This window comes from Mastigoproctus giganteus, chromosome 7 (assembly GCF_048544385.1).
Source record: "Mastigoproctus giganteus isolate SK-2022 chromosome 7, ASM4854438v1, whole genome shotgun sequence".
In the NCBI taxonomy this organism is placed as follows: domain Eukaryota; kingdom Metazoa; phylum Arthropoda; class Arachnida; order Uropygi; family Thelyphonidae; genus Mastigoproctus; species Mastigoproctus giganteus.
In genome coordinates, this window is record NC_143581.1 from 97309552 (window position 1) to 97334914 (window position 25363).

At 38.7% G+C, this 25363-nt stretch overlaps 1 protein-coding gene across 1 annotated transcript in view; it reads right to left on the reverse strand.

Moving 5' to 3' along the window:
• Positions 1–983: 983 nt before the first annotated feature.
• The window catches only part of LOC150083097 (uncharacterized), a 205384-nt gene continuing 181004 nt past the window's right edge, over positions 984–25363 (reverse strand). Inside the window, exons 10-13 of the mRNA XM_090378388.1 lie at positions 5552–9506; positions 3724–5517; positions 3150–3625; positions 984–2923 (exon numbers count right to left, since the gene is read on the reverse strand). Coding sequence (XP_090234514.1) covers positions 1238–2923; positions 3150–3625; positions 3724–5517; positions 5552–9506 — 7911 coding nt within the window. The 3' untranslated portion in view covers positions 984–1237. The remainder of the gene's footprint in view (positions 2924–3149; positions 3626–3723; positions 5518–5551; positions 9507–25363) is intronic.

Sequence of the window (25363 nt, forward strand, 5' to 3'; positions counted from 1 at the left end):
TTACACTCTAAAATCTCCATGTATGTTGCAGTGTTGTTGCTTTCCATGTATGTTGCAGTGTTGTTGCTTAAATTTTACCATGAGTTTGCATATTACAAATACTATTTGCAATATGCAAAACTCATGGTAAAATTTAGTATATTACAAATACTATGTGTAATATGCTAAATTTTGTTTGGTTTGTGAAAACATGTTTAAAAATTTTACTATTATCTTGTGCAGGCATAAATATCTGGCTTTAGCTTTGCATTTAAATTAAGCTTTAAATTTCATGCTTCATTGTTCTACCCTAATTTCAAGATAATGCCATTGTATCAGATATTTTGTAATTTAAAAATTCATCACAGAATTAGATAATCTTACTATTTCTTTTAGTTTTGAACATTTCTGTTTTTGTAACATCTTGATTATATGTGATAATCAAATTTACAATTTTAAGGTGACAATATGTTAAAGTACTATCACAATGTACATAAAAAAATGACTCTTGATAAAGAGGCATCATTTCAAATTGAAAGCTTTGAATGACATGATTACTTAGGAAAGGAAACATTAAAAAGAAATTATACTCAAATTCTATATATATTACATAATATCAGTAAATTTCCTTTCACTACTAATTTGTGCACACATCTAGTTTTCAACAAAATAGTTATTGAGTGTGCTTTACATACCTTGAGTTGAATACATGCCAGTGATACTTAAGTATTTTCCATGGCACTCTATAATTATAAGACAGTAAATGTGATGTTTTTGTTTAGAATATAATTGATAAGGAAGACTATTTTACTGTGAATATTTTAATCTGTTTCTTGAGATAACACAGTGACATCCAAAATAAACTCATTTTACATGGTAAAATTTGTATGTTTCATGGAAAAAAACATTATTAGTCATTCTTTTTCATGATGTGTATGTTATATACTATTTGTGTAGAGAGAGAGAGAGAGAGAGAGAGAGAGAGAGAGAGAGAGAGAGAGAGAGAGAGAGAGAGAGAGAGATCTTAATTTATTTCCTTGAGCATTAACTGGCTTTCTTGATTTTAGCCTTAAGATTGACATTTTCTTATGCATAAATATTTGTTCAAATTACATATTTGGATCATCAGCACTACAGATGTCTTTTTTTTTTTAAGTTACGATCCTTCTTGCTATTTATACATTTTAATGTACTTTTTTTTAACATATCAAACAGCCACTCAACACAATTTATTATAACACTTTTTTTTTCTCTTAGTTCATTCACCCTTTAGACATGGAGCACCCCAACCAGGAGAATTACAGCCAAATAGTCTCTCATCAAACACCAACTTTACAGGACATTCAAAGCTATGCAAAGTATATTTTTGTATCCATTTGTCCCAGTAACACTCATAAAATTTGTTGCAATCTTCAGGATGGTGGAAAAGTCCTGGCCTTGTGCAGGCAACTCCAGGTACCAAATTATCTTCAACTTCTCCTGTGGGGAAGTTGGAAGGCAAAGTATTGGGTGTTATGGAGATTGGTTTAGCTTGCATTTCTCCTTGTAATTTTATATCCTCACCTGGTCTTTGCTTTTGTCTCTCCAGCCCACCAGTTGGAGTATTGGCTGGAGTCAACTGAGATCTTCCACCCAGCAGTTTAGGCTGAACTAGCCTGTTTATTGGTGGCTCCCCTTCTGGTTGATTAATAAGCTCATTTGAGGGAGACCTTCCTCTCTCTGTCTGAGGCATTGGAGAAAGACTGACAGCAGCTCCAAGAATACCATATCTTGGATTGGTAAAAGTTTGAGGACTTCTGCTTTCTGTTGTGCTTCCAAGTTGAGATGGTGTTCTGACTCTTGACAGATCTCTATGTAGAGGTTGATATGCACCCACTCCTCCATCAGGACGTTCCTGAAATGGAACCAAGCGTGAATCTGTGCTTTCTTTTTTTCTTTTCTGTGCTAATGGTTCTTCATCAGGTATTACTTGATGCAGCTTTGTATCCGGAACAAAAACATTTTGTATGTTATCTAAACGAGTTTTGGTAAGTGGCACATTTTGTGGAATAGGAAGTGATTTAGGTGGAAGTAAAAGCCTTCCATCCTGTGATGGTTTAGGCTTCTTTTCACTAAATATACTCTGATCCTTTGCTTGAACAAGGGGTACTTGCTCCAGCGGAACAGTATGAGCAGTGTGAGAATAAGGTGTAATTTTTTTGGCATCAAGCTTTATTTGTATATCTGGTCTAATACCCAGTCCAATATTTCTTGAAATGTGGCTGTCAGGATGACCACTAGGGACAGGAGGAATTGCTGAAGTCTGCTGGTGAGGTAAGCGCTCACGAGAAGTTCCTAGAGAACCCAGAACAGGTAATGTAACACCTGGAGATATTATGGAACCAAACAAATGTGGAGAAACAGGAAGAGTACTGGATGGGATCCTGTCAGCATGAATTATTGTTCTTGGTTGCTCACTGTATCTACTGGGAACATTTTCATCCATAATGGAATATGTAGGAGCTGAATGAGGAGTACTAGGAAGTAATCCCTGTGATGGTTGCAATTCATTAACTCTTTCAGATTTTTGCACAGTGCTTGGCGGAATAACATGCAAGAATGGAATACCATCTTGTTGAGTAGGTATCAGTGGAGAACTGTCAAGTTTCTGACTTCCAAAATCTTTTACATGTAGTAAAATCCCAGACTTGGGCTGTGAATTAGTATCATGTAACTGTGGTATTGGCTTCTTAATTGTTAACAGCTCATCGCCATGTAGTGCAGTTCTAATATCACCTGGTATCACATTTGGGATTTTTTGGTGGTTGAGATACTTCAGCTGTAAACATTTTGCCTTGGCTTGTGAACTGTGAGGAAATAGGTTTATCCTCAAAAGCTCCATGAAGTGTAGGAGAAGGAATAGACAAGATACCTTCCCTATCTTGAGGCTTTTCAGGCCTTCCATCTACTCTAAATGGTGGAGGCACTATAGGTTTCATTTTACGAAATATGTCATCCTTTCCTGGAATGGGTACAACTTGTTCTGTTGGGGGAATGCGAAGGCTATGAGAATATGGTGTAAAAGTAGTTCCCCTTAACACAGTTGAAGGTAAAAGCCTGTCACCTATATAACTGTCCTTTTCTTTTTGTCTGATTTCATCCTGCTTTTCAGACACTAGTATCTCACCTACCAGTGGTGGATACAAAAGGTCTTTTCTTAAAACATGGGGATATTCTTGATCTCTTATGCTTTTCTTCAGTGTGGCATCTTCATCTTCTTGTGTTATTCCTGGTACACTGGAAAATACATCTATAAAGTCTGGATGTGTAGTATGACCAATTGGTCTTTGGCTAGAATCTCTAATAGTTGCAACATAGGGTGGTAATGATTTAATTCTAGTATGCATGCCTCTTTCTTCTTTGCCAGTATTATCTATAAGGAAGACTGGGATAGCTGGCTTTGGCTGTGTTTCCATGTGCTTTGTACCTGTGGTACTGGGTGTTCCTAAAGTTGGAGGTGAACTTTGTATGGGCAGAGTTATTGCTGGTCTAATTCCTGATATGAGTTTTTGATTAAAAACTGGGGCTTGGAGCAGAGGTGTTTCAAGCCGACTCCCAAATGTTGATGGAATATGTGGTGTAAAATGAGACTGCAATGGAGAAAAAACTAAGAATGGGAGTAGTTAATTTTGTTTTTGCACTCTCGGGATGATCAGAAACAGGCAGGGTTTTTGGCCTTTGATATTCACTTTCGGTAGTTTTCACACTCCTCCCCATGAAGAGCAGTTCTGTGTGGACTACTTAGAATAATGCCATCTTTTATTTCATGTTTCCCAGTGAGAGGAGGTTGGAATTGCACATACGTTTTTAAATCTTCATTAGTTAGATGTTTGCTTTGTGGGATTTCTGGGTATTTAGTAATGACAGAAGATGGCACCAGAGTTCCATGACCTAAGCTACTATCTTTGCTAGGTACCCTTGCTGCCGGAACTCTAGCCTGTTGTCCTGTTTTGCCATCAAATTCTTGTAGAGGAATTGTTCTGTGATCATCCATGTAGGATGGTAAAGAAGGCCTTGAAGAATGTGCATCAATGCTTACTTCTTGTGGTGGATGACCAAGAGATATATCTAGGAAGCTTGTTGGAGTTGTTCCTTTTTTTCTTGAAATTGGTCCATGTGTAAGTAATGCATTATCAGTACTGTAAACATCAAATGGAGGTCTGTCAGGTGCAGGTGGAATTGATTTAATTTCTTGAGGATACCCATAGTTAGGTAATGTAACATATTGAATATGAGGACTAACTGAGCCATCAGCAATCTTCTCAATAGATAATTGTGTAGAAAGACCAGGAGAGATAGGAAGCTTTGTAACTGCTGCTGAACCAATTTGGCTCTCATGAATTCTTTCTCCAAACCGATGCCTGCCAGTTAGTGAAGGGTGCTTTGGAAAAGTACCTACTCCACTTAAACTCCTGTCAGGTCCAGTTTGTACTTTACTTAGCTTATCATCAGTGAAATGTGGTTGTACTGTGAAAATCTTATCTTTATTACCAAGAATATAAGTACCAACATCTTGCATAATGGGCTTTAATTTTAGTTTTATTTTATCAGTCTCAAAACTTGGGCCACCTCTAGTATCACTTATACCACTTGGACTGATAATGCTTGTCATTTTTGGCTGATGACCTATTTCACCAGTTTCATCTCTTCCTCTTGGTCCACCTGCACTACTAAAACCAGTAGGGCTGCCATATGTGCCATGTTGATCATGCTCTAATCTGACTTGTGGCCTGCTGGTCACTCCTAAAAGACCACCATCTGTTATACCTAACTCATGCAGACCGATTATTGTATCTCTGGGATGCCCTACATCACTTATGACAGGCTGTATTGGACTACGAGTATAATATTTTCCATGATCAACTGAAACATCCTCTAAGCTTCCTTTGCCAGCTACATGAATGGCACTAGGGACAATACTGTCAAAATCACTTCTATCACCACCACCATAGGTACGTCCACTCATTTGTTGACCTACACATATAGTACCTGGAGTGCCATCTCTGATTTGTTCTTTACTCATCTCAGTGCTACCTGAATCAAAACTGCTAATGATTCTTTTATTATCTCCATCTGGTGCTGGACCTCCCACTCTATCTCTTATTGGGCCTTGATATATGTCACCTGTATCTATTCCACCTGTAGCACTGTCTCTAATGACTCCTCTCACTGTTGTACCTGGGATAGTTATGCCTTGTACTAAACCTTGAGTTTTTCCACCTAAGTAAATACCTCTGCCACTTTCTCTACCACCAGTTGCTGTACTTCTGCCTCTTGGTAATCCTTGACTGATATCAGCTGGACTTACACCATCTCTAATTGTTCCTCTTCCTCCTATACTGCCAGTTTCAGTGCCACCAGCTGCAATTGGTTTTCTTCCTATAGTGCCATCTTTTATTTTTCCTCCACTGCTACTGCCACTATCTACAGTTGGCACTCTTCTCATGCCAAAACTACCTACTCCACTAAGACCCACACTGTCTACACTAGGACTCTTAGCTGTACTGCCATATTTGTTATCTTTTCCTAGTACCAACATCTCTGATTCCTCCTCCAACCCCTATTAGTCCACCAATATCAGCTGGACCTGTATCCCCACCTCTGATTTTTCCAGCTCCTCTGACTCCTGTTATGCCATCTCTTTCTATTAGTCCACTAAAATCAGCTGGACCTACACCATATTTCATACCATCTGTAGTAGTATGTCTTTCTGCATCAGTGATAGCTGGACCAGTGCCACCACTTCTGACCCCTTCTCTTATACCATCTCTTCCTATTAGTCCATCACCACCTCTGACTCTTCCTCTAATGCCATCTCTTGCTACTGGTCCACCTACAGCACCACCTATGACTTCTCTTATACCATCTCTTCCTATTAGTCCATCACCACCTCTGACTCTTCCTCTAATGCCATCTCTTGCTACTGGTCCACCTACAGCACCACCTATGACTCCTCTTATACCAGTGTCAGCTGGACCTACAACACCACTTCTGACTCCTTCACTTACACCTCTTCCTATTGGACCACCTACACCACCATCTCTGGTTCCTCCTCTTATATCACCAGCTACAGTGGCTCTTCCTATACCAGTTTCAGTTGGACCTGCACCACCACCTCTGATTCCTCCTCTAATACCATCTCTTGTTGATCCACCTCTGACTCCTCCTCTAATACCATCTCTTGTTGATCCACCTCTGACTCCTCCTCTAATACCATCTCTTGTTGATCCACCTATACCACCACCAATGACTCCTCTTATACCAGTGTCAGCTGGACCTACAACACCACTTCTAACTCCTTCACTTACAATACCTCTTCCTATTGGACTACCTACACTGCCATCTCTGGTTCCTCCTCTTATATCACCAGCTACAGTGGCTCTTCCTATACCAGTTTCAACTGGACCTGCACCACCACCTCTGATTCCTCCTCTAATACCATCTCTTGTTGATCCACCACCACCTATGACTCCTCCTCTTATACCAATGTCAGCTGGACCTGCACCACCACCTCTGACTCCTTCTTTAATACCATCCCTTCCTATTGGACCACCTACACCACCACCTCTGACTCCTTCTCTAATACCATCCCTTCCTATTGGACCACCTACACCACCACCTCTGACTCTTTCTTTAATACCATCTTTTCCTGTTGGACCACCACCTGTGACTCTTCTTATACCGGTGTCAACTAGGCTTACACCATCCCTTCCTATCTGACTACCAATGCCACTTCTGATTCCTCCTCTTATACCACCATCTACAGTGTCTCTTCCTATACCAGTTTCAGCTGGACTTGCACCACTAATGACTCCTCTTATACTTTCTATTCCTCTTGGTGCACCTAAACCACTAACACTGGTGCCTCCTCTTATACCATCCCTTCCTATTGATCCACCACCACTGACTCTTTCTCTTATACCATATCTTCCTATTGGTCCATCTACACTGCCACTCCTGATCCCTTCTCTTATATGATCTTTTCCTGTTGGTGTACTTACACTGCCACCTCTGACTCCTTCTCTTATGCTACCTCTTCCTATTGGTCTATCTACACCACCACCTCTGATTCCTTCTCTTATAACACCAGCTTCAACAGTGTCTCTTCCTACACCAGTGTCAGCTGAGCCTATACTACCACTTCTGACTCCTTCTCTTACACTTATTGGGCCACCTGCACCACCATCTCTGATTCCTCCTCCTCTTATGTCACCAACTGCAATGCCGTCTTTTCCTATACCAGTTTCAGCTGGACCTGTACCACCAGTACCTCTGTCTCCTTCTCTTATTGGTCCACCTAAACCACCATCACTGACTCTTATACCATCTCTTCCTATTGTTCCACCACTACTGACTCTTTCTCCTATACCGTATCTTCTTATTGGTCCACTTATACCACCACCTCTGACTCTCTCTATTGGTCTATCTGCACCAGCATCTATGGTTCCTCTTATACCACCAGCCATAATAGTGTCTCTTCCTATATTGGTGTCAGCTGGACCTATGCCACCACTTCTGATGCCTTCTCTTACACCATCTTTTCCTATTGGTCCAACTAAACCACCACCACTGACCCCTCTTATACTGTCTCTCTCAATTGGTTCACTATCTCTGATTCTTCCTCCACCTGTTATACCACCAACTGCAATAGTGTCTTTTCCTATACCAATGGCAGCTGGACCTGCACCACCACCACCTCTGATTCCTTCTATTATATCATTTCTTCCTCTCAGTCCACCTACACCACCACCTCTGATTCCTCGTATACCACCATCTTCAGTAGTGTACCCTTCTATACCAATGTCAGCTAAACTTGCACTATCACCTCTAACTCTTGGTATTACACCATCTCTTCCTATTAGTCTACTAATAGCAGCTGGACCTGCACTGTCATCTCTGATTCCTCCTCTTATACCACCCGTGGTATATCCTTCTATACCACCACCACTACCTCTTATTCCTCCTCCTGTACCACTTGTATGTATATTTCCACTAATAACAATTGGGCCTATGCTACCATCTCTTATACCACCAACTGCAATGGTATCTCTTCCAATACCAGTGTCAGATGGACCCACATCACTGATTCCTCCTCTTACACCACTGGTTATGATGTCTCTTCCTATACCAATGTCAGCTGAACCTACACCACCACCTCCTCTAATTCCTCCAGATTTTACTCCTCTTTTCCCCTCTCTTCCTATTAGTCCACTAATGTCAACTGGAGTTATATCCCCATCATTGATTCCTCCTCCTCTCATATCACCTGGATGTACACCACCAATAACGATTGAACCTACACTGTCATCTCTGATTCCTCCTCTTATATCATCAGTTGCAAAAGTGACTCTTCCTATTAGTCCACTAATATCAGTTGGAGCTATGCCATCTCCAGCTCCTCTTAGTCGACTCATATCAGTTGGCCCTACACCACCAGTACCTCTTATTCCGCCTCTTATTGCAGTGGTTTCTCTGACTCCTCCTCTTATACCTTCAGTTAATCCTCCTCTTCTTATACCTTCAGTTAATTCTCCTCTTATACCTTCAGTTAATCCTCCTCTTCTTATACCATCAGTTTGTTCTCCTACACTTCCACCAACTCTTGTGATTGATCCTCTTCTTAAAACACCACTTTCTTTATCTGCTTGAGTGGACACAGCCAGGCCAGAGTGTGATAGTGGCATTGTTTCTTTTATTGTAAATGGCGGGTGCTGACTGGTTTGTGTAATAGGTTGTATCTCAGGAGGAGCCAATTCAGCTGAACCTGGTGGCAGTGTTTGTTCGGATAATGGTAATGTAATAAACTCAGGTTTTTTAAGGAGCCGCTCATCTCCTGCTTCTCCACATCCAGGCACCAACCATCTCCAGTTACAAAGCAGTTTTTCCTCATCAAATGCCAACAGGTAAGAAGGACAGTGGAATTCATATGCACGATTATCACTATTTTCAAAATTAGAACAGTAAAAGAACCATCTGCAATTCTCTGGGTCTCTGTGATAACCTGCACTTGGACAAATGAATGCTTTTCGGGGAACAGGCAATAGTTCACCTGATCCTTCACATGGTGGTGACCATGATGGCCAGTTACATATTTCATCTCTTTCATCAAATACAAGGCCTCGAGGACAATCATAGTGAAACACAATAAAACGATTTGCTATACTGCCATACTTAACACATCGATAATATGTTGTACAGTCTTCGGGGTGTCGAAAATAACCGATTCTGCTGCACTTTACATCCTCGCCCTCTCCAGAACGCCTTATAATTCCTTCTTTGCTAATAATTTTGATTATCTGTGATTCACTAAATGATGGATTCTTAGGAAATCTGTTAAGGTCTGGACGTTGGGGTTTCATGTTTGATATGACATCCCTCACACTTCGAATCAAAGGAAACTTTCCTTTGCCACATTCACCTAGAAAGTCATCATCATTGGCACTGTAGACCATTATTCCAGCAAGATCTCTCAAGAGAATGTATTTTGCCTACAAATCAAAATCAGAATATTACAACTTTTATATTATGACATGTATTACTTTTATATTATGACAACTTTTATGAATGTTATGACATGTACATTATATATATAAGGTACATGTCATAAGTGTCATTGAAAGATAACTCTCTAAAATGGAGCTCTCAGTTTGAATTGTAGAGCAATAGCAACATAACTTAAAAAAATGGTGAATAAACCTACTTTTTACTACTGTATACCTTGGACAAAAAAATCTTGCCTTTATTTTGTTCACATGAGTGTGAACAAAAGTTCACATGAGTGTCCACTAAAGGTGGTAGACCAATGTAGTAATACACCTCTGACAGTTCCATCCCAGAGACTTCCCCATTGTCAACAGTGGGGAATTTGCAAAAATCAGATTCAGTTGAGGTGAAGCAATCTCATCTATCAAGCATGGACACAGATGATACCACCAACTCAGATGATCTGTTTGAAATACATTCAGATGATGATATGAAAGAAAGCAATGACTTGGGATGCCCAAATTTTTCAAGAAAAGAAAAATCAAAACTCAACATATAAACAAGCCACTCACAAAAAGCAGACAGACTCTTCTTCAGCTCACAAAACCAAATAATGGAACAAATCATACAATGGAATTTCAGAGGTTTTCACAGCAATATTGATGATATCTCTGAACTAATTCACTGTTACAATCCTGCTGCCATATGCTTACAAGAAATGAATTTAACAACAAAACTATCCGTTTCTGTCGAAAATTATATTTTCTTCAGACAAGATCAATCTGATACTAACAGCCCCCATGGAGGAGTAGCCATACTTGTGGACTCACGAGTCCCCTCCAGATGCATTCCATTGCAAACACAATTGGCAGCCGTTGCCATACGTGTAGTAATTGGTATCACTCTGACACTGGTCTCAATTTATCTTCCACCAAACTAATCATGTACAATACAGCAACTGGAAAATCTTATTTCTCAATTACCATCTCCTATTTGTTTATTAGGAGATTTTAATGGACATCATCCATTATGGGGTTCTCTGGTCGCAGAAGAACGTGGTGAGCTTATTGAAATGCTACTTGACAGAGAGAATTTGACACTATTGAATACTGGCTTTACTCACTTACATCCATTTTCCTACTGGGTCAACCAGTGCAATAGATCTCTCAATTTGCTCTCTGATCCTCTTTCCAACTATAGAGTGAGCGGCCCCGGGTGCCAAGCGATTGTGACTGAGCGATTTCTCTGTGCTATTACTGCGATTTCTCAAAAGTGATTTATAGTTATTTTGCGTTCTTCACGTTAATAAATCTATTCATTTAAAAACAGCTCTTGTTACAAAAACACTTGTACAGAGCAAGAAAGGAAAGGCACCTTTCTTTATTTCTTCTAGTTTACTACTAACCACTTACTACTTTTCGCTTGGTCACACCAGGCACTGCTCCTGCCTCCCCGTGGCGGGGCCGGTAACCTTGGCAGAAAAGTTCATCTGCCAGGGGCTAAGAGGAGCCAACATGGAACAAAGTATGTTTCCAGCTTTAGAGCCGTCGAGCTGTCGGCCAAACACAGAAAATGACCATGATTCGTCGCAAGCAAAGAGGTTGAAAACCAATCCCTCGGCGACAGACATACCTGCATTCTTAATTATGCACTCACTATCTGACCAGCCTCTCAGTAAGCTATCCCCTTTTTTAATCCAAAAACACCTGGAAAGTATTGCAGGGTCTCCCAAGACGGTTAAGAGACTGCAATCAGGGGACTTACTTATTGAAACTATAAATGGCAGACACTCTGAAAAATTACTGAAAAAGACAACTTTCGCTGGTATTCCAGTGAAAGTAACTCCACATGCAACCCTAAATACCTCAAAGGGTGTAATATCTAGTTGGGACCTGATGAATGTGACGGAGGAAGAAATTAAAGAAGAGCTTCAGGAACAAAATGTGATTGCTGTAAAAAGAATTATGATAAAAAAAGACAATATTCTCACACCTACCAGAAATATCATTCTTACATTCAACAGTCCAAGCCTACCCTCATCAGTAAAAGCTGGATATCTACTTTGCCGCACTCGTCCGTTCATACCCAATCCGTTGAGATGTTATAAATGCCAGAAGTATGGCCACTCTCAAACAACATGCAGAAGCAATCCAGTTTGTCCCAACTGTGGTTCGTCCGATCACATTCAAAGTGATTGTACGGTGAAAGAAATGATCTGTCCCAACTGCAAAGGCAACCATCCGGCCTACTCTAAGACATGTGAGAGGTGGAAAACAGAGAAAAAAATTGTGAAATATAAAGTTGAAAACAGAGTTAGTTATCAGGAGGCTAGAAAATTAATAGCACCGAGTATACCTAACCGTACCTATGCCAATATTACAAAAAAATACCAAACCATTGCCACACAAACCGATGTTACCGTTCCTTCAAACACTTCTATCTCTGACTGGGCTCGAGCTGTTCTCTCTCAGCAACAGTCCAGTGCCGTTAAGCACACAGACCAAGCAAATAATACGCCTCTCACAATACCAGCAAAATCACAATCTCCGCCAGTGAATGCCACTACAAATAATGATAGTTCAACTTCGAAAAAGATTATCCAGGACAAATCGATGGAGGCAGAGTATCCATCCAAACAGGAAGATCCAATTCTGGAAATATTTGCTGAAGAAGAGATGGACACTGGTCGCCCTTCCTTTCCGAAAAGAGACAAACCAAAGCCAGAACGCCATAAGACAGCCACGTCAGGTACAGCTTCTTCCTCTAAATTCAAATAATGTCTAACATCTTGCAATGGAATTGCAGAGGCTTTCGTGGAAACATTGACGACATCTGTTATTTAATTAATCGCTACTCTCCAGTTGGTTTCTGCCTGCAAGAAACCTATTTAACTCCTCAAATTTCCATTTCCATCAAAAACTACTCGGTCTATAGACGAGATCGGAATACATCCGATTCTGCTCGAGGTGGTGTAGCTATTTTAATTAATACAAGGATTCCAGCTAAGCAAATTACTCTCCAAACCCAAATCGAAGCAGTCGCTGTGCGTCTGATTACTCAGACTGCATTCACTCTAGTCTCAGTTTATCTCCCACCAAATCAAGCTTACTCTTATAATGATCTTAAAGAACTTTTATTGCAGCTACCCTCCCCTATCTGCCTGCTAGGGGATTTCAATGGCCACCACCCTTTATGGGGTTCATCTAAATTAGACAGACGCCGGCAGATTGATTGAAACTTTACTGGAAAAAGAAAACCTCACTCTTCTTAACAGTGGCTCGCACACCCATATACAGTTACCCAATGGACAGACTTCTGCCATTGACCTATCGATTTGCTCCCCGATACTATTTTCAGCTATGCAATGGTCCACTCTGGATGATCCCATGGGCAGTGACCATTTTCCAATTGTTTGTAATCTGTTGACTACACAACCACCATTAGATGAACCCTGCAGGAAATGGAAATTCTCTAAAGCCAATTGGGCCAAATTTCAATCAGCAATCACTCTTGACAAAAAAACTATTCAATTACAGCCCATAGATGAAGTTACTGATTATATTACATCCCGTCTTTTAGTTGCAGCTAAGTACTCAACTCCATTATCAAATCCCCCGTCCCGACGGCATTTCAACTACTGGTGGAACGAAGAGTGCACAAAAGCAAAGAAGGAAAAAAATAAAGCATTTAATTTATTCCGTCGATCTCCAACCACAGCTAATCTAATTAGCTACAAGAAACTAAGGGCAAAGGCGCGTTACATTCAAAAGCAGGCCAAGAAACATTCTTGGACTAGGTTCGCATCAACTATCAATAGAAACACGGACTCCAGACTAATATGGAAAAAAATTAGGCAGCTGTCTGGTAAGTTTCCAACTGTTCCTTCTCCAATTCTCTCCTGCAATGGGCAAGAACTCTCTGCTCCTCTAGATGTAGCCAATGCCTTGGGCAAAACCTTTGCTCAAATATCGGCTGCATCAAATTACACTCCAAAATTCCAGAAAATTAAGACTGCCACCGAACAGAGACCAATCAACTTTCGAACCTCACTATCACTTCCCTATAATCAGCCTCTGCAATATTGTGAACTTTTACAGGCCATCAGAACAACACGAAACAGTGCCCCTGGGCCAGATGGCATATATTATGTCATGCTGCAGCATCTTGATGACAAAAACTTACAACTGCTTCTAATCTTTTTTAACCGGATCTTCCTGGAAAATATTTATCCAACCTCTTGGCACCATGCTACAGTTTTGGCGTTTTTGAAACCTGGAAAAGATCCCTCCAATTCTAATAGTTACAGACCAATATCTCTGTCAAGTTGCCTTGGTAAAATTATGGAAAAAATGATCCATAGTCGACTCACTTGGATCATTGAAACTCAACATCTACTGAGTAATTGTCAACATGGCTTTCGCAAAAACAGGTCATCCCTAGATCTGATGATCAAGGCGGAATCTGAAATTCGCAATGCCTTTGTGAAAAACGAACACCTTGTCATGGTCTCCATTGATATAGAGAAGGCATTTGATACTACCTGGCGGTATGGCATTCTCAGTGACCTATATAATCTTGGTCTACGAGGCAACCTACCCATATTTATTAGGAACTTCCTCAAGAGCCGATCTTTCCAGGTGAGATATCAAAATTCCCTTTCTGCTACATTCTCGCAGGAAGAAGGAATACCGCAAGGATCAGTTTTGAGTGCAACATTGTTTGCCCTTAGAATTGATTCCATTACAAAAGTACTCCCAAATACTGTAGAGGCTTACCTGTATGCTGATGATCTTGCTATTTCTTGCCATTCTCAGAACATGAGATCTATCGAAAGGCAATTGCAGATGTCCCTCAATAAAGTTCAAAAGTGGGCTGAGCTGAATGGATATCGTCTCTCCCAAAAGAAAACAATTGCGATCCACTTTTGCTGTCAACGCAAATTGCATGCTGATCCTGAACTTCGGATTTCAAATTCCACCATTCCGATTGCCAGCAATATGAAATTTTTGGGACTAATCCTGGACAGTAAGCTCAATTTCTTTGAGCATGTTAAATCAATACGTACTGCCTGTCTTAAAAAGATCAACATACTAAGAGCTTTATCTGCCCTCTCTTGGGGAGCAGATCGTACAACTTTGCTGCTCCTATATAGAGCATTGATTAGATCCCGTTTAGATTATGGTGCTCCAGTTTATGATTCTGCCCGAAGGAGTGTGCTACGCTGGCTGGATCCTATTCAACACAATGCACTGCGGATTGCAATTGGTGCATACAGGACATCTCCAACTCAGAGCCTATACATTGAAGCTCATGAGCCCCCTTTGCATCTTCGTAGAAAAATGTTATTACTTAAATATGCAGCCAAAATACAAACTTGCTATTCGCATCCTATTCAGTCATACCTTTTTGATCAACCACTGGTGAATCTCTACAGAAATAAACCAAGTAAAATCCAACCGGCTGGCCTACGGCTCCTTGAAATATCGCAGAACTGGAATGTTCGTCTCCACAATAGGGAACAGATAAAGAATTACGCTCATCCACCATGGACCACCTTTCCTCAACTGACCTCTGATACCTATTTCCTTCAATGGGGAAAGAATTGCCTACCGGCAGTGACTGTGCAACAACTCCATGCTAGCCATATTCAAACCTATGCCGACTTCTTACCGATATATACGGATGGTTCCAAATCTCTGTCAACTGTTGGAGCAGCAGCAGTGTTTCCCTCTGCTATCATATCAGCTTCTCTTCCACCTGAATATAGCAACTTTTCAGCAGAACTGTATGCAATACAGTTAGCTCTAGAAAATTTGAATTTACATCCATCTGCAAAATATATAGTTTATACTGACTCTCTCAGCTCAATCAAAGCAATGCAGAATACATCTCAAAAGAATCACCATATTGTAATAAAAATCAGGAGTTTGTTATTGCAGATTTATGATCGTCAACAACTAGTGAAGTTTTGCTGGATTCCAGCACATTCAGGCATAAAAGGGAATGAAGTGGCTGATATATCTGCCAAAAGTCCAAATTCAGACCTAACTTCTGTCCCTATTCCAGCGCCCGATTATAATATCTTAATTCAAGCAGCATGCATTACACAGTGGACAGAATTATGGCATAACCAAACGAATAACAAACTTTTCCAGCTGAAACAAAACCCAAAGTTCTGGCATTCCAGCAATCAGACAGTGCGGCGCGAAGAAGTGGTACTCACACGAATGAGAATAGGACACACCCATCTGACTCACCTCCACCTACTAATGGGCGATGATCCTCCTCAATGTCCACACTGCTTAGAACATCTAACAGTCAAACACATTCTGATTGACTGTCCGCAGTATCAACAACATCGAGATGCAATACTTCAAAATATGGATAATCATTCAGAAACATTGACATTACATCATATTATTGGAGAGGATGCAAATGTTAACAAACTTTTCTGCTTTTTAAAACAAATCGGAGTGTATCATCTTTTATAAATAGGCTACAGAACTGAAAATAATTTAAACTGGATTATTTTTTAATATTCCTAAGAATAGGCGCACTATAGCCATAGCAGCTAATGCGCCAATAAACACCCATACCACACACACACATATAGAGTGAGCAGTACTCTTTCCAACTATAGAGTGAGCAGAGATTCCTGGCCACAGTGGTATTCCAGGAAATGAATGTGCAGATGATGCCATCCAACATAGCCTTAACAAATGATCTAGTCCCATATCCTCATTATAGATACAATATACAGAGAACATCTATGGAACAATGGACACTTCTGTGGAAAATGCAAACAAATAACAAGCTATTTCAAATAAAATCTGAACCACAATTATGGACTTCTAGCCTTTGTAAAAATAGAAAATATGAAGTAATCTTAGCCAGAACTCGAATAGGTCCACCCACCTCACACATTTATATCTGCTTACAGGAAATGATTCTCCTCAGTGTGTGCACTGCTCGCAGCCACTTACAGTAAAACATATACTTCTTGAATGTAGCTTGTTCAACAGTGTCTGATGAACGTTTTTCAGTTTGATTTCAGATCAACAACAACCTCTCTCTCTCTGAATAGCATCATAGGTAAAGAAGCAAATCTCTCTGAATACTTTCACTATTTAAAACAAATTCAAGTATATGACCGTTTATAACTGCTGCTCAAGCAGTTTTTATATGTAAAATCAATTGATTTGGAGGCGCAATATGGCCTATGTAGCCCTTGCGCCAGAAAACAACACCACAACAACAACAACAACCTGTACAACCATGTTGGGGGGGGGGGTATATCATAAAGTGACAACAAGGTAACTACATTACATTACCAAGAACAGAAATAGTATAAATACATTTTTTTAATCTCATGAACTGCCGTGCTGTTGTGGATAATATGAAATATACTCTGTATGTTGTAAACTGTAAAAGTTATGGTTTATAACATGGGGAGTACATTTAATATTAACACATATTAAATACATAGTGTTAATACATATGTATGACAGGCTGATGGAGAAGTCTCTGTGATCCCATGCCACTAGCTGGAATCACACAGAGCATGGTGCAAGAGGTGGGGGGATGTTATTATGTCAGTTTTGTATTTGGGACGTAACGAAAACAATTCAAGATGAATGTGGCACTAATTAATCAGTTTTATGGATGGGAAGGGAAATACTCTGTCTAGAGCAGAGATCTTAGTAGCCTCTGGGACAAGTGCCTAATCTGTCTAGGTGGCTGATACGAGTCATCCTTCCTATGCCAAACTCCCACAAAAATGATTTTGCCATTATATTCATAGATTTAATCTGTATTAATTTTATTGAGGGTGTCTAATCCAGATTACTAAGCATTTGTGTTTTCTAAAGACAGTGTAGAGTCTGCACTACTTATGGTTGTCCACTTTAACATTGATACTTGACTGGTACTAGCCACAGATTCAGTTCAGTGGTTAAAGAATAATCTTGACAGGAATGCAGTTAATTCATATACTTAGACATCAGTAAAGCTTCTGACACTGTTCTATATGGGAGACTTCTGAACAGATTGAGCAGCATGGCACTGGGGGCAAGTTACTTCTGCGGATAAAGGGATGGTTGAGTGGCAGAAGGTACAGGGTGGTTATAAATGGGTATGTTCTTCTAATGTTATTAGTGGAGTCAGTCCTTATTGCTTGCTGTTTTCAGTGTTTATTGAAGCATATTGAATTTTGTACAAATTTGCAGATGATACAAAGATTGATGGGTGGGGGGTAAATGACAGGAATCAAAGTGTACTACTTCAACAAGACCTAGAAAAATTGGAGAGATGGGCTGAGAAGTGGAAAGTGACTTTGATAAATGCAAAGTACTGTATGGACAGCAGTAATGCCAGAATAACATGCCAATTGGGTGGCACCATGCCAAAGGTGATAGAAAATAAAAGAAGACCTAGGGATAATTGTACACTCCAACATTAAGTTCTCTCAATAGTGCATGCAGAGTAACTAGGACAGTTGATGGGAATTCTCTCAATGATATACAAGAATTTTGCCAGCAGGGTCAAAGAGGTGATATCCTATTGTATAAGGTAATCATTAGGTCGCATGTTGATTACTATTATACAGTTCTGGAAGCTTCGTTTTAAGGAGGATGTGGTTCCCTTGGAATGAGTGCAAAGAAATGCAACAAGATTAGTCAAAGACAAAAAAAGGGTACTCTTACCATGAAAGACTTCAGTTCTGCAAATTGTAAGGCTTGGAAACTAGGCACTTGCGAAATCTGATTGAAATATTGAAGGATGGATTGGGTAAACTAAATGCTGATGGCATCTTTATTCTTTCTCAAATAACATGCAAGGGGGACAAACTTAAATTGAAAAAAGGATGGATGTGCAAAATTTTTCTTACAGCCAGAGTGTGATTGATTGTTGGAACAAACTTCCATCTGGTGTTGTGGAAGTGAGTAATTTAAATAAATTTAAGGAAGAATTAGACATTATTTGAAAGGATGGGTAAATGAGGGGGATGGCTTTTTTTATTTATTTTTTGCTTATGCTCTGTAAGTTTGTATCATTTGTCATTACTAATTCTAAGTTAGCTGTTGCAGGCCATGCCATGCCATGCATCACAGAGGGGAAAATTGACAATAAGTACTTTAGGACAGTTTCAGTATCTGGGATATGTCAAAGCTTTTGTCTCATAATCCAAAGATTTTATTTTCTATTGTGTAATTTTGAGCCTGTGTCCACTCCTAGAACTCTGTGGAATTGTGACAATTGCATCTCTTTGTTAAGAATGAATAGACAGATTTTGAATGGAGATCTTTTTATGAGTGTCAGTAAATCATTGTTTATGAAAGAAGTTAACCATTGATTTAATGAAGCACACATTTTTCCAGAGAGGGAGAAATTTAAAATACTCATATTGGGCATTTTAAATCTCTTCTTTCCCCCACCTCCTCTCTCAGCTGTTTTAAAGTGGTGTCAAGCTGGTTACCAGCTTGTGCAAGCACTACATGACCTGCCACATAGCTGCAGTTTGCACTAAACTATGAAGTTTGCTGAATAAGAGGTAGCAGTAAAAGTAAGAAATTCAAAGTTATAATAGAGCAGTTACTCTGTTTCAGTAAAAAAAATAAAAATAAAAGAATACAACTTTATCTTTCTGATCTTTTGTGAGGCATGATTTCTCTGCCATTTTGTTGAGAGGAGCACACAGATTAATTGAACACACAAAGAGCTGTGACTTGTTGTTATTGTCGCTGCTCTTTACCAAATTTTCCATGACTGTCAATGAAATTCAACTAATAGTTCATTTCTAAGTGGTGATTTAAATGTGTCAACATTTAGTGCTACCATCATGTATTTGGACTGTTCTCTGAAAATCTCAGGACTGTTAGTGATGAATGGGGGGGGGTTCATCAAGATATAAAAAGGGAAGTATCAGGGATGGTGTAACGTTAGCATGATGACAGACTACTATTGGATATTATAATTGGAAGCTTCAGAAGAAACATTGCATTTCTTCTTGATGCTTCTTGGAAGCACCAAGAAGAAATGCAATGTAGATTTCAGAATAAAAGATAAATTTCACAGAAAATTAGAATATATTTCATATTAGTGTTCTTTTTTAAGTTTTTTGAATTTTCTTTAAGAAACTTAATAGTTATGTATTATTATTATTTGTATTATGATACAAAATGTTAAAACTCATTAAAATATAATTTCATTTTCATTATTGTTTTCTTTCTTTTTTCCAGAGTTGTAAAAATTCCTTATGTGAACAGAAAAAAAAAAAGTTTTTTATTTGAAATGAGCATAGCTGAATTATGGAGAAGCATTTATTAGAGCCAAAGCAACTTTTTAAAAGTTTAATTTGCAGGGCTGTTTACTTGAAGCAAACTGGTTATTCAAATAGGAATGATACCACTGAAAATATCCTAGGGTTGTCAAGCAGTTAAGTTCTTATAGTAGAGAATGCTGCTCCACAAAAAAAAAAAAAAAAAATCCAGGGGAAATAAGCTTCTGTAAGTAAGTTTTCTTGCTTTTATTGAACATGTAATTTTTTAAAATAATAATAGGGTTAACACTTTTAAATTTGAGATATTATTTTAAAATTTAAATCCAGTGTTAAACAACTGAATTAATATATGAGTGCTTCTGTTATGTTTTGTGTAAGTAGGCATGCTCCCTCATGTAGTGTCTCATTTAACACTTTTAATATACTTTTAATATGTTATAGTATTTTATGGTTTGCCAACTGTTTTTTTGTAATTGTTTATCCAGTTTTCTCTCTGATCACTCACTGAGGGTGATGGTAGATGGCGCTCTTCTAACTTCTCCACTAATGCCAGTGGCCGCCAAGGTTCAGTTCTTTCCCCCACTCTTTTCCTCTTTTATATCAATGACCTTCTTCCATTGACTGGAAATCCTATCCATAGTTTTGCCGATGATAGCACATTGCATTCAACTTTCCATTTTGAGAAACCTTGTCCAGCTCAATCAGCTTCAAGTTCTCGAAAATCTGCTGCCAATTCTTTAAATGCCGATCTTCAGGTAATTCTCCAGTGGGGCAAAGAACTTAGTTGATTTCAACCCTTCTAAAACTCAATCTTGACTTATATCTCGCAAAAAGGATTCTTCTGCTCCTATGCTTATCTTTAGTGACACTCAGATTTCTAGGCAAAATGATATATCTCTTTTGGGGATTACCCTGACTTCTAATCTCTCTTGGCACAAGCACATTACAAATATTGCTTCCTCTGCATCTAAAAAACTTGGTTTTCTCTTTCGCTCTCGCCGTTACTTTTCTTCCAAACAGCTGCTCACTCTGTATAAATCGCAAATCCGCCCTGCCATGGAATATTGTTCCCACATCTGGGGTGGTGCCCCCAAAACCTCTCTCAGGCTTCTTAATTCCATTCAGAAGAGGGCAGTTAGGTTAATTAATGATTCATCTCTAACAGAGTCTCTCCACTCACTTTCTCATAGACGCACTGTTTCTGCTGCATGCCTCTTCTACAGATACTTCCATGGGCACTGTTCTTCTGAATTGGCTTCTATAATTCCCGCTCTCTCTTTCAAAACAGTCCGAACACGTGCTGCCACCAGCCAACATCCATTTACTGTCCAACTTCAAACCCACAGAACCAACTTTTCATCTTCCTCATTTATTCATTCAACTGCCGTTTTCTGGAACAACCTTCCTTCATACGTATTTCCTGAAAATTACAATCTACAGAAGTTCAAGTCCAATGTCAACAAATATCTTCTTTCGTCTTCTCAACCTCCAACCCAAGCACAGTACTAAGTACTATAGGTTCTAATACCTCTCGTGTTTGGGGTTCTCATAAAAAAAAAAAAAAAAAAATTGTGTAAAGTTAAAACCCCATAAGACATTCTGGTTTACTGGTACAGTTGTTCCTTGTACTCTTAGTAGGGCTATATTATTCTTATTCTCATTTTTTGCTTTCCCAGTGCTTGTGCCACATCAAACTGACTCAACATTGCATTTCCTTAGCGTTTATGTGCTTCTTAACTAAGAGCACAACCCCCCCTCCCCTATCTTCTCTGTACACATTGTACTCCCCATATTCAAATTCTGCATATATTATATCGGAAGTGATGCCACGTCTCTGATATTCTAATTGTCCGTATTTGATGTCTTGACCAGGACTTCAAATTTATTTTCCATGCTCCTAGCATTGGTGCATATGCACGTATACACGCACCTGTTCGTACCTAACACAGACTATGTATTTAGCTGTTCCATGATAACTGTCAGCAGTCCTCCAAATCTCCAGCACCTTACTTCCCAGGCTGTTGCTCGTTCCAGTAGAAGTGCAAGTATCACTTTCACTTCTGCCTGCTGCTATTATTAATGTAGTCAACATCCATTTACTGTCGAACTTCAAACTCACAGAACCAACTTTTCATCTTCCTCGTTTATTCATTCAACTGCTGTTTTCTGGAACAACCTTCCTTCATACATATTTTCTGAAAATTACAGTCTACAGAAGTTCAAGTCCAATGTCAACAAATATCTTCTTTTGTCTTCTCAACCTCCAACCCAAGCATGGTACTAAGTACTATATGTTCTAATACCTCTTGTATTTGGGGTTTACATAAAAAAAAAAAAAAAAAAAAAAATTAAATTTTTAATCCCCTTCTACATTTTTGAGTTCCAGTCTACTAATTTTTATTTACTTATTATAAATATTTTTATTTATTTATTTATTTTGTTGGAAGAGTTTTGAAAATCCTTCAACAGAATGTAATGTAGCATTAATATACTGAGCATGTATACCAAAGAAACAAAAGCACTTCACTAAGTCATGTGAACTTGCTTATTACTTCTGTTACAAAATATACAGATTCCCTGCTCCAAATATTTTTCAATTCTCAATTCTCACCCACTTCTTCACTGATTTCTCTTTTTACTACTGAACTGTCACATATACATCAATTGAGCAAATGGATTCATAACATTTGCAATGAAATGTACTTTATTTCTTTTTTGATTATCCATATAAACAAAGTGAAGCATGCCATTTAAAGAATATATTACTCAGCACCTATATTTTAAAGTAATAGTATCAGTAGTGGCAAATGGTTGAAGAAAGCAAGCTTGTAAAGTATCAGCCAAAAAAAAAAAAAAAAACACTTCCCATATCACCACCTGTTCATTCTCTCCAATAGTAATTTGCATCTCCAAATAATTTTACTTAATATTTCGACTTCAGTTTAGAAAAAATATATTGAAGTTAATACCATTTACATTTGTGAACAAGTTCAAAAGGGATTGCTATTCAATCTTTTCAAACTCAAGCATTTGAAATTTCATATTGAAATTAGAGTAAAGGCTACATTAATTTACACCACTATTTTCAAAATGACAGCTTATTAGGCAAAACCAATAAAAAAAATAAAAAAAACCTGCAAAACCACATAAGTCAGAATTGTTTACAATTAATCATTTTGACAACGGGAATACAGTCATTACCATATTTAGCAGTCATGTCGGCTCAAACCACAGTCAAGTGAAACGTGTGTGCGCTGTGCACTTTCAAAACTCATCAGCATCAGGCCTATTTCATTAATTAGCCTGTATTTTGTCTGACAAATTTATTAATGTTAAAAATAAGAACAGAAGACAAGGGCAAGGTTCTTATTTCAATGTACAATAAATGGAAAATAGATGCTTCTCTGCATTCTGCCTTGCTGTCTTGGGGATGCTCTGTTCCCTCCAGTGATAGTAACAGGCTTGTATTTACTACTCACTTTAAAAAAGACATCATTATCCACAAGTTGGCCTAAAGGTTCCTGAAAAATACCACATTTGGCAAAACCACAGTTGAAAGGACTATGGCCCTATAGAAAATAGGGGATTAAGGGAAAACAATAAATATACCAATAAAAGATATAAAAAAGCACACACACACTAAACTTGGTTTTCCATTTATTGTACAGCCTAAGGACAATGATAATGTTCATGATGCAGTAACACAAAAAAGATGAATAACAAGATGGAACAAGACATACTGTAAGATACACACACACACACATACATACAGATGTCATCTGTCCTCCTAAGTTGCATCTTTATTTTATATGGCAACATCGTAGTTGGGTTGAGCCTTAAATGGCTCATTTCTTCTCAAATCTCTCTGTACTTCCTTATAAGGATATCAACAATTCTTCTAAGTCTCACTTCTAAGTTCTTTAACTTAATCAATAAAGATCAATTTCCATAAAATGGAAATTGATCTTTATTGATTAAGCTTGGCACACCCAGGGTCCTGAGCTGGATATGGTGCCTCCGTAGCCAGGTGGGCAGGAGCAGCAGTGCGTAGCACACGCTTCTTGATTAGACCGGGGTTCGAGCCCATGCCCACCAAATATGGAGGATGCGGAAAGGTCAGAGAATGACCACCGCATATCCCCAGAGCAATATGGCCTTAGTTGCTGATGCTCCTAAAAACCAAATAACAAACAAACAAAACAAACATTTACAACATGGTCTGCATTCTCATTGTTACCAGAAGATTGCATAAAGTCTTCAAATTCCCCTTTTGTTAACTCCTCCATGTAGTGCTGAAGGAGCTTCTCAACGTCATCATGCTGCATGTCAGTTAGCCCATCACCTTAAAAATATTTCACTACCTCTAAAATGTGCTACACCTCAACAGCAGCTGGAGGTATGCCTTCTTCCAAATTTTTCCTCAGTAGGCATTTAATATCTACAACTTTGTCATCGATGGCATATATGCAATCACAATGTTCCAGCACTGTTAGTTTTGGGTCCTTCCATGGCATCCAAGAGGTGTGTGTGTGTAAACATACACTGAATAAAATAACTCTTCATTGTTGCTTTCACACCTTGGACTAAGTGTTGAAGAATAACATCATGTTAGTAGAAAAATGCATAACCTCAGTATTTGGGTGAGTGAATGGACAGGTCTCTGGATGATCGAGTGCATTGTCAACGAGGAGTAATGCCTTAAAGGTTAGTTTTCTTGCAAAATTATGTTCTATCTGAAGGACATAACTGTTAAAGAAATCTGTGAATACGACTGCAGTAACCTATTCTTGCAGTTAGACTTCCAAAAGACAGAGAGAGAGAGAGAGAGATGGTCCTTATTTTTCCCCCTTTAGCACACAGGAGTTAGCCACCCTATACACAAGCATAGGTTTGATGAAGTGGTCTCCAGCACATTGCTGCAAAAAGAGAAGAGTTAATCTCTCCTTGCTGCTTTTGAATCCTGGAGCAGTTTTCTCATGCTTCAAAATAAAAGTTTTGGAATGCATCCACTTCCAAAATAAATCAGTTTCATCCATATTAAAAATCTGTTCTGGTATATAACCCTTCTACCAAATATTTTTCTTCAGCTAAGCTACTTAAGTATTTCGGTGGATTGCAGAGATCTCTTAATGCCATAGCAGTTCCACATTTGTATCTTCAAATAATCACTGACTGTCTGCACAGCTTGAGCAAATTCTGCAGATTGAACAAATACTAAAGCAGAAGCATATCAAGTCATAAAGCAAAATCGGAATTGTTTTTGTAGTGTTCTTCAAGCTAGTTAATTTTTTTTCCCTACAAATGCTCTAGAAAAAATCAAGCAAATGGCTACTCACTACTAACCATATTCCCTGATAAAATCTCAAAGTTGGTCAGTTTAGGAAAATGACAGGCTCTTTTATGTTGTTTCTTTTCTTCAAAAAGTGCAAATATCAGAAATATAGAGCTGTTGGCTTTCATTCCATTAATGTTATACAGCTGATTGGAATACAAAATACCATGTTCAGAATATTGAAGAAGATGCAGGTTTCTCTGAATAGAAGATATTAGAATGTAGTTATCCTAATATCTGGGGTTTTACAG